Genomic DNA, 11506 nt, shown 5'->3' with positions numbered 1-11506 from the left:
AAATAGTCAAGCCATATACATATAAACAATTTGTAAAATCCATGATTTTTATTAATATTATTTCTCACTAAAACCAAAGTTAATTATTATAAAAACATTTTAATCCTATAATCCGCATTCATGTTATATTGTCTCTTGAATAAAATAGATAGTCTTGCAACTTCCTTTTATAAAGTTTTTGTACATTAAAATGATTAATGGGCCAAATAGTCTCTTGAAACAATCTATAAACTATAATGATCAAAGAAAGAAATGCATGATCCAAAGTAGAATTCGGAAAGGAAGTGGGATCTTGATGGTGGAAACTTCAAGAATCGTCCTTTTACCCCCTGATCTTTGAATTCTTAGTTTGGATTATATTGATGCAACTTAATCGATTAATGCAACTAATTTTTCATACTTCAGTATATTTTCTTTGAATATCCTCTAATTATATATTAATTTCAAAGGTGGGTGTAATTATAACAACATATGGTTAACATTTATTACAAATTACAAAATCAAAAGTGAAAAGTCATTATTAAATAAAGAATGAGACTTAGACAATTGCATGATATTTAATAAATTATGGTAATAAAAAAAAAGTGTTTAAAAAAGTGTTATAATAGTATGTTATTAGTCTTTCTCTAATTTTAAATCTTCATTCAAACACTACACAGCACCAATTTAGACTACTAACAAAACGAGAAATGTCGTGTCTGAATCAAATTTATTTAAACAAAAAATTAAATTAATCTAAATGTTTGAAGATTAGTACTATTAGGGTTTGATAGAAAGAAAAAGAAAAAAAGAAGAAGATTACTACGAGGCTGTCAATGTTAAGTGCTTGACTACTTAATCTTTAGATTGAGAGTTCTTACTATTCAAGTTGTGCCAAGCCACAAACAAAAAAGTCAATTCTGGACGAAAGCATGGTAGGCTATTCGAGGTGAACTAAGCTGAACATAATCGACAAATGGCACACCATGACGTTGATTGTTGACTAAGTTTAAGGGTGTATTTACTTTGAAGGAGAAAAATCAAAGATAAGAGAAATTTTATATTTTATTCTGTGAAATACATACATTTTTTATGCTCTAATTTAATTTAAAAAATTTATCTTATTTTTTCTCTCTATTTTTTTTCATTTAAATCAAACACACTTTAGGTTTCCACAAAATCCAATCCAAATTGCGGCATAAGATACATACATCTGGTGTGGTGGGTGATGCGACACCCCGTTGGAAGGATTAGTACATAGATGCGTACTGCTAATAAAATACTGTCTAACTCTAATGTATTTTCTTTTAACATATTTTTATTGTTAGTTAAACGTTATTAAAAATAATAAAATTACGAATAAGACAAGTTAAATAAGAAATAAAAACTATAAATTTAATATTTTTAATATATATATATATATATATATATATATATATATATATATATATATATATATATTAAAACGTCATATTCAATATTTAATACACACTAGATAAGACACATTACGTAATATGTCAAATATTATACTAATTCGACCTTAAATATAAAATTTATTTTATAAATTTGTTTGTCTCTTCTTATAACATTATTTTTAAGTAGATGCTTTAATTTTTTTTTTATAAAAATATCATTAACTATTTTACAATGAATTTAATAAATTAATAAGATAAGTAGATTCTCTCTTTTATAAGGATTGAATAAATGATTAGCAATCATTATTCACTAATTAATTAGCTAGATAGAAAGTAATTAATCAATTGAAAAGAGAGAAATGATGAGTTCCAAAAAAATTAAGGGTAATTTTGAATAATAAGATAAATTATTAATAAATTTAATGTTATTAACTAAATTAATTAATTTTATTAAAAAAATTGAATTAGTTAAAGACAAAGGTAGTGATACATATTATAGACTCCCTCTAACCTAAATATAAAAAAAAGAACTCAAATATAAACAAATTTTAACTATTTTAATTCTATTTAATTATACTAAGTAAAAAATATCCTTCAACTAATTAAGATACTAATTAAGATTCTATTTTCAATTATCTTTTATTCAGCATATAAAGTTCCAATGAATAACAATTTAGGAAAAAATTTATTTCTTAAATGTAAATAGTAGAATTAAATGATATTAACTAATATTTTAATTAGCACAAAAGTTAGTTAATCATGCTTATATTTAGGCTAGAAGGAAAATCTAATTTAATATTAATTCATTGCCTCTGCTTGTTATATTATAAGGTCCAAATAACTAATTTATCAAGAAAATTAGTTTGTTTTGTTTTTAGAGAATTAGTTAGTTTAGTTAGAGTATTAAATTTTTATTATCAAAATATGGATCCTTAGGGTTTCTATCTCTCAGGGGTGTAGTGGTCAATCAAGGCCTAGTTAAAAAGCCATCAGACGATGAAGGCGGTAGTGTCAAGGTTTCCTTTTGTGATAAGATATAAGGAGGCTCCTCCCCCACGTCCTAAAACTATCACCAAAAATACTTTATACGTCAGTTAATTTGTTTATTAATTATCATCGTAGAAAGTCTCTACTTTTTACGATGGTTCCATAGAGAGTCATCTTAAAAAAAAATATCATTCTAAGACGATTCTTAACTAAAAACTGTCTTAGAATGATATCATTTTAAGACAGTCCTTAATTAAAACTGTCTTAGAAGGTAAACTTTCTAAAACAGTTTTTTCAGATAACCGTCTTAAAATACATTTTAAAAATATATATATATATATATTGAGGATTCTAAGATGATTTTTAGAAAAAACATCTTAGAGTGTATTTTTTAAAAATTAAAATATATTGAGGATTCTAAGACAACTTTTTAAAGAATCGTGATGGTTTTCTCAAAAAATCGTCTTAGAATGTAAATTCTAAGACTATTTTTCAGAAAATCGTCTTAGAATGTACTTTTTTTATATAAAAAATAATAATGTGACTACCAACAACAACTCATCCATGTATCCACTTCGACACTAGCATCATAATTTCCCCTGTACTTGTCCTTGGACTAAAAAAATTACAAAAAAAAAACACAGAGTAAATGTTTTCATTTCAACAATACTTCTTCAAAAATGCTAATAAATATCCTAAAGACAACACACCATTAAAGAAGAAAAAAAACATTAGAAAGTGTAATAATGCATTCAATTGTGATCTCTGTTCTTAATTTAAATTTTTTCTATTTATTAATTTCTCAATCAATATCTTAGCAAAGCCTAAGCCTTAATTTGTCATATACTTTTCAAATAAAGTACCAAACAAAAAAGAACCACTAATAATAAGTGTGCCAAATTAAAAATAACATGTATGGTGATATAAAAACTAGTACTTTCTAGAACATTCATACGGATTAATTTATTTACATAAATAATATTCAGTAGATTTTTCATATTACGTGTCGTACGTCAAGATATCCTATCCACGCCATCTCCACAATATAATTAATAATACGTTCATCACTTAAGAACAAGAACTAAGAACCAACGCTTAACTATACATGTTATTTTTTATTGGATCACAAAGTACTATTATTATAATAATCAATAAGGTGAAGATGCACAATATATTAAAATGGGTGATATTGTGACTTGCTAGCTTAAGAATAAACAAATTCAACTTGGACATATAATAATGGTGGGAGGGAAACCAAGATGCTTATGGCTGACTCACTCACTCATATTCCAAGGACATAGATATGGAGTAGAGTATAGCTTACGTGTCACATTACTGAGTATAGCTTACGTGTCACATTACTGTAATTGCCAACAAATGCTTCATGTTTTGCAATTTTTTGACTGCGATTTGAAACTGTAAATGGTATAAACTATACTATATTTCATATATTTTATGCAAGTTTATTTTTAATTGCATATAGTGGTAGCAACAGTAGTATATATATACTATACGTAAATTGAATTATACCTGCAGTACTAATCTATTTTATTTTTAATTCAAAGTATAATAGTGCATTCAATTGTGATCTCTAGGACACAAAGCATTGAGTAATGACTCACTTGCATGGCCTGGTGTAGAAGCAAGTGAGAGTAATGTGGGTTGGTTTTCCTTAACACAATGGAAGTAACTACCATGGCTGCTGCAGTCTCTCCAGCCAGATCTGAACCAAGATTGTTCTATCTATCTTAAATGCTCGTCGTGAAGTTGTCATGTCCTTTAGGTGTTGCCAACAATAATAGTCATAATTTACCACATAATTGGAGCCTTGGCTTCAAATCTCAATTGAGTGACCTGTGGATCAAAATCAACCAATTATCAACTCATTCATGCCGTTGGAATTCCCAAGAAAAAGAATCATACAATGTTTCTGTTTTTATATTTGTTTTTTCAAATACCTTAATTATTTTTAATCCCTAGAAGCTTTATAATGCACTAAGGAAAATGTTCCTTATTTAATTTACTTGCAATTGTTGATGCGTCTGTATGCGTGATTAAGACAAATTTTATGCTAAAGATTCAAATGCGTTCTGGAAAGTCTTTGGTATAAGTCGTAGTTAGGTGTTTTGTGTAACATTCCATTTTTTTAAGCCAGTTTAAAAAGAATTTTTATTTTTTTTAAATAAATAGAGTTTTAGAAAACTGATCAGGTTTTTATAAATAAATAAATAATGAGAAATAATGATTTGAAGGGAAAAAAAACATTTGATTTATTCATTTGATAGGGAATAAAATAGAGTTTCTTTTTTTTTTATAAAATAATAAAAAAATAAATAGAGTAAATAATAGGTTGTGAATACCCCTAGCTATAAATAGCAACATGCTAGGTCATTTTTCAGACTGACTCCTCAGCCTCCTCTGCCTCTCAATTTCGTTCTTTCTCTCTTCTTTTCCCAAAACCCTTTCTTTTTCTCGCAGCCCATCAAACTTATCTCAGAAAAATGACGATATCAGACTCATTCACCGTTGGATCGTCGTGAAATTTTAGCACTAGGTTCGCAACCCAATTCCGAGCATTCTCACCGTTGGGAGTTTTGATATCGTGTTTGAGCTGAGAGAAATTCCTTTCGCATTGTAGCATTTTTCTTTCCCGCAGAAACCGAGAGCTGTCTTGATAAAACTAGGATCTTGGTTTCGTTAACCGTTGGATTGTAGTGAAAATTGGATATGTTGTTCGAAATTCAATTTCCCACGCTTTCACCGTTGGGATTTGCGAGATAATTTTCGTGGAGGGAGAAAAAGGAATCGTATGAAGATAATACAAATATAGGCTTCAATCCCTTCTCCGTCTCTCTGACGTTTGGGAACTCTATCGAAGCAGTCGAAGGAAAAAACTGAAGGAATCTCAAGGAATCACTAGAGATGCTGCTATCGTTGGCTGAAGACACATGAACCCGCTTAGAGGTAAAGGATGAGTTATTCACTATCTACAAGAAAAATGACCTATACCTACAGACAAAAACTGTCACTATAAGTAAAAAATTCGTAGGTAAATGTATAATAAACTTTGTCCTACAGACATTTCTTCTGTCAACTTTGAGGGGGCGTATAATGACAGCTAATTGTCTGTCACTATAGGTTTTACCTACTATGTATAGTGTGTAGGTAAAAGTCATTAACTTCTACTTACATCTCCTAACTGTAGGTAAAAGTCTTTAACATTTACCTATCATCTTCAACTGTAGGTAAATGTTTAGATCTTAGAGAGAGCTTAAAACATACATAATTGAATGTGGGCAGTGCAGCAATCCAACGATCCTTCCAGCTCCAACTCCAACTAGCTTTGCCAAGTTCATAATTACCTAGGCCTTGGCTAGAGGTGGCCCTCCACTATTAGAGTGACAAGACATCAAGGCCATAATCTAGTACAAGGACCATAAAGATGTCTACAATATCTTCTGCATATATACACAGAGTTAGAGTGACAAGACATCAGAATAACTTCCACATATATTTCAGTTAGACATAATTTTATAGTTGTGCTCTTAATTTTATTGATTTATATTTATAAGAAATAAATTTAAATCTAGAAGAATTAGCTAATCGTCATTTCCCTAATCAAATTAATCAAGAACAATTTTAGACCCATATAATTAGCATTCAAAATCCAAAATTAGACTACATAAACATAAAACGAGATTCTACTGTGTGCGCATGTTCATACATAAACATAATTACAGTTCAAACCTGTCTTTCTTTTTGAGTTTTGAAAATAATAATAAACAGTTGTTAAACAAAATAGTTTAGTTTAATAGGCATAACTAAAATGGGAGTATTTACAATTTGTTTAATGACATGATTTTTAAAAAATGATAGCATGGTGTAAGTCTGATTTTCATATTTAAAAAGAGTATACCATATCCTTGTAGGACAAGAGCACAAGTAACCACCTCTAAGTAACCTTCCACATGTGCAGATAAAGGTGCGACTCCAGACAAAATAAGATGTACTCTACCCCCTAAACCTTGCTTTACCTGATCAAGTAGTAAAATCATGATTAGTAAAAAATCATGTCATACCAAGGGGATGGGGAGTTACCAAAACCTTGCATTTTCACAGTTACCATCTGGCCAAATAACAGAATCAATATCAAAGTCTAACTAAATACTTGAGGCAGCATATGTAGCCATAAAACAGACAGCAGAATGCCAAAACCAATAACCATAAGAAGTTAAAAACCATCATAATATGCAAGAAATGCATGATTAGAAGCACCAAACCTCTCAACTTAAAAGGGTAAAAAAAGCACTTGGACAATATCTATTGGAGGAAAGATGCTGAAAACTCTGAAAAGCACGAATTGAGAAACATAACAAAGCTTTGGTTTTGTATTCCATTCTCAAATATAGTTAAATAATATACGAAGCTCTTCACCACCCAAGCCCTTAAGTGCTCTGTCCATATGATTTTCAGCCACTCTCTTCCTGCAAAAATATTAGTTAAGTGTATGCCAAAAAGATGCAGGCAACAAAATAAATTATCACTAACCTGCAAAGTTCTGCAAATAGCTCAAAAAGCCTATGAGGCCTGCGCAGTTCAAATGCGATTTGGATTGCTTTAGTATAGTCAGCATCTGAGACAGCATTCTCTAGCTCTTGACCTTTCACAACTCCCTCTTCCTGTATCAACATTAGACATTACAACATTTTTAACACAAAGGGCACTTGTGATTTGGAAGATAAGAGTATATAAGAAAATCCTAAAATTACACATATGGAACAGGTAATGCTTTTTGCTTGAAATACTCCAATGTCACTAAGATAAAGGTAAATGTTATAAAAAAATTCCTGAATGAATTGTCCATTATGACCAGTAAAGGCATGACAACATAGGTAAGTGTATGGAATTCCTTCGGCTTCAATTATTCTTCGAATTCTTGCTTTTTCCACGACCAAAATGTTATAAAGAACAAAATCAGCTACAGATAGCCTCATACCACAAGAAACAATTTGTGTTCCACGAGTAACAAACAATGCTCTTAACACACTTGAAGTGTGTCCTTCAAATGTCTTCAAACAGGAGCCATCAGATATAGCCCATATCCTTATTGTCTTATCACCAGATGCTGTTACTACACATTGATCAACAGGAGAAAATTCTACTGACCAAATTCCTCTTTTATGCCCTTTAAATACAACTACTGATACTAGATCTGGAAGTCTCCAAACACAAGTTGTACGATCCTGGTGGGATACAAGTAAAACATAATAATAATGATAAAGTACAGTGAAAGCACTAATTTTCCAAAAATAAAACAAAAAGTAAAGGAAGGAAGGCCAGTGAAGTATCTAGTGACTTTTCTTTCTTCACTCGGAAGTCAGATGAAAACAAGAAACATACAACAAAGGTGGCAGTCCTTTTTTCTACAAATAATTAGATTACTTGATTCAAAAGCCCAAAGAAAACTGCAAGTCAGATATAGTTACCAACCTGAGAACCACTACATACTAAACTATCATTTGGAGCAACAGCTACAGAATTTATATCTTTATCATGAGCTGCAACAACAGCTTTTGCTTTTAAATTAATTGGCATTGTCATATTGTCTGAGAGGCCATCCATACTCTACACCTTAAGAGTGTGATCACTGAAAAAACATTGACAAAGATTGATGAGAAATAAATTTGAACAATACTATCTAAAAGTCTACATGTTTAAAATCAATGCATTTAAGTTTCAACAATAAACTCGGTAACATTACAATATTCAGTTCATAGAGTAGAATGAACAGGAAGGCCAAATTGTAATGCTTGGGTTAAATGACCCATGGCTAGCAGAATATATAAAATAAAGCATAAATGCAGCTGCCTTGCAGGATTCAATGAACTATAGTTTTCATATTAAAAAGTATATTGAAAAGAAACTAATGAGTTAGAGATTAAAAGAAGCAATGTAAGAAAAATTATTAAGACATGATGCTGCATTCAAACACTCACAAGTCACATCCCAATTTATCAACACTAGTTTGCAAGTTTAACTTCATCATATAGATTCAAACATCACTCAATAATGCATTACAAACTACAGAACTTACAAACCGCAGTACCATCAGCTTATCCTAACGTTTCACACAAAAAACACCGAAAACAAACTATATTAATTAACTCTAGAAATATGATTGCTCTGTGAATCAATCGGTCGAAGCATCACGAACAAAAAAAACAAAAGCCAATAACACACACTTTGTTTCCATCATTATCCTTATCATTAACCTTATATACTCAATCAATAGTTGAGATATGTACTTGGCAGAGAATACTGGAGAAATTTTGATGATCCTAAGCAGCAAATGAGTTCCTCTGTTTGTTTTTTCTCAGAAACAAAAAGCGAGGCAACAGAACAGAGTTTACGATAAGTTATTATGGAGAAAAAAAATGTAAAACGAAGTAGAAAACAAAAACTGAATCGAGATGCTGGTTGGACCAGCTAATGCTGATATATTTTACATTGTGGATTATCCTATTCCAAAGTCACAAATAATCATTTTTTTCATCTTACCATTTAATTTTTATTAACTTTTTATATTTGGTTTATGTTATTAAGAACTTGATTAGATCATTTAAAATTTAAGCAAAGATAGCAATCCATATGATCTATATTATAAAAATTAAGTTAACCCTTAATTTTCATCATATGTTAGACTGGTTTATTTTACAAGATAATTAGTAATTCCAAAAAATAGTTTCTCTCCTCTTCTGAAATTTTTTTCATTCCTAAACATGCATGCACGAAACTTTAGATATATAGAGATGTAGTGATGCATTATCATGACTTCTTTCTTTAAAAAAAAGAGAGTAATATATTAAAAAAAACGGAAGAAAGCTGAATAGAAACACAAGGGATGCCGTGGTTCAGCATACATAGTCTCTTACATATATGTTCCCATAAAGAGACAAATAAAAAGTGATGGCCCAAATTTTTGGTATCTACAATGTAAAATATATCAGCATTAGTTGGTCCAACCAGCATCTCCCCTGCATTTAAAAATTGATGGCCCAAATTTTTGGTATCTACATGCTAATGTAACTGTTAGAATTGATGGCACCTATAACTACATGCTAATGTAAAATATATAAAGAATTTAAGCTTCCAATAAATCTTGATATCTACAATGACGTACGAAATTCGAATCAATACCAAAATACCGGTAGTTATATTATCCACAAATCCACATCATCATTACTAGCCACAAACACAAGTCATAAGTTCATGAGAAGAATACAACGGAATAGTAGCCAACCTTTCAAAGCAAGGATTCTGGAATTTGGATTCAACATGTTCATATCAATGATAACCACACTATTCTGCGGAGCCATTTCTCAAACGCATATATACTTATCGGACTCCATCGTCACATGCGTGAAAGTGATGAATTGCGGATTTATGTCAATGCTTGGCAACTGCAATCACAAATCACATCACTCTCACTTCACAACACACGCTAACTCTACAGTTTAGGATAAACACAAGAAACATCTAGATCTATGCAAACTGAAAAGCAAGAAAGTAAAGTAGTGCAGTGAATGAACTTCGTAACGACACCGATCGAATCTATCACGGAATACTCAATTCGGGAGAGAGAGAAAAAAAAATAGAATCTAGTAAAGCATGATAGTTATTATTCTACTGCTACTTATCACAAGATAACAGGTTTTGTTGTAGTTAAGTAGCGAAGTGGAGTTGCGAATTGAGCTAAGGAAATAGGGAGAAAAAGGAAGAGTGCGGAGAACTCATGGTGAGAGCTTCTCTCATGGCGATCGGAGCGTTGGCAGCTGCCATGATGGCTTGGATCAGAGAGTGAGATCTGCGGCGGCAAATGAACTGGAAGAAGAAGAGTCAAAAGAGTGATCCAAATCGGTGCGAGATCTGGAAGCAAGTTGGACCCTCTAAAGAGAAAAGTGAGAGAGATCTACGGGGGAGAAATAAACTCTTAAAATAATTATTTTAATATATTTGTTTTATTGTATTTTACTTACACTATTATTTGTAGGTAGAAACTTTTTAAATTTTATTTACACTAATAGACTGTAGGTACAAGTTTAATAAGATTTTACCAACATTAAGTAATCGTAGGTGTAAGTTTTTTGAAATTTTACCAACACTAAGCATTTGTAAATAGAAGTTATTTTGAGTTTTACCTACATCAAATGATAGTAAGTACAAACTTTTGAATTTACCTATAACAAACAATTGTAGGTATAAGCATTTTTTGACTTTTACCTACACTAATTTATATGTGTAGGCAAAAGTCTGTGTAGGCATATGCCATTTTTCTTGTAGTGATATCAATTGGAATGAGTTTTGGGGTGTTTTTGCAATTTTCATTTTATCCTTATAATTATTACAGTGAATTATATTTGTTTGATGAATCAGTTGATGTCCCAATGAGAAATGACTGTGAGATTGATGTGTTCTTATGTTGAGTGTGAACCCCTTAGAAAAGTTAAGCTCTTTTTATTAACGTAAATTATATTTTAAATAATATTATTCAATGACTTATTTTATACAAATTATTATCTTGTTCTAATTTTTCTACGACGATGATCAACATGTTATGTGTATATAATTATTGTAATACTAGAATAATAAATTAAAGAAAATGGTAAGGTTAATGCCTAGTTGTAATTTCTTTTGATGTAATATTAAATTGTTATAGAAATCCTTTGATTAAAAACAATGTAGTTTAATTTACTATATACATATACATATATATGTTATGTAGCATGCAAATATTATTATTGTGTGATATGTATATGAGTTATAAGGTGTAATAAGTTATTATAATGATATTATAATATTATTGTGAAGACTGAGTAGTACAAAGTTGAATGTGTCGATTTGCGAGATACATGTAAAAATGAGATGGTTGATGTGATATTCTGAGATGTTAAATTATGGGCATGATATTTGATTGTGAATAAGTGTGTGTGTTTGACACTTGATGTGACAATAATTATATTGTGAGCTATGAATTATACAATAATCCGACCAGTGTTATCTTGAGAAAAGCGTTTATACGCAATGTTTAAGAGAAAGTGTAGGTTTCCTATTCAGGAACCAGCGTT

The 11506-nt window shown here is 30.4% G+C and overlaps 1 protein-coding gene across 5 annotated transcripts; it reads right to left on the bottom strand.

Moving 5' to 3' along the window:
- Positions 1–3905: 3905 nt before the first annotated feature.
- Positions 3906–9966, bottom strand: LOC114399677 (transducin beta-like protein 3). Of its 5 annotated transcripts, none has more exons than XR_003663793.1 (7): positions 9682–9966; positions 7872–8028; positions 7378–7624; positions 6930–7060; positions 6332–6865; positions 5664–5836; positions 3906–4235 (listed from the first exon to the last, which is right to left on the bottom strand). XR_003663793.1 is itself a non-coding variant. In XM_028361887.1 (4 exons), the coding sequence occupies exons 2-4, from the start codon at positions 8001–8003 to the stop codon at positions 7008–7010; spliced, it is 432 nt and encodes a 143-aa protein (XP_028217688.1). In that variant the 5' UTR covers positions 8004–8028; positions 9682–9934; the 3' UTR covers positions 6879–7007. The 5 variants fall into 5 exon arrangements, 1 of the variants encoding a protein (XP_028217688.1); XR_003663792.1 differs by having other exon boundaries at positions 5664–5839; positions 9682–9963; XR_003663794.1 differs by lacking the exon at positions 3906–4235 and adding an exon at positions 4850–5390 and having other exon boundaries at positions 5664–5839.
- Positions 9967–11506: the final 1540 nt, after the last annotated feature.

The sequence above is a fragment of the Glycine soja genome, chromosome 19 (genome assembly GCF_004193775.1).
Source record: "Glycine soja cultivar W05 chromosome 19, ASM419377v2, whole genome shotgun sequence".
Lineage (NCBI taxonomy): Eukaryota > Viridiplantae > Streptophyta > Magnoliopsida > Fabales > Fabaceae > Glycine > Glycine soja.
The sequence above is the reverse complement of the archived record's forward strand: the minus strand, read 5'-3'. Positions and strand labels throughout refer to the sequence as shown.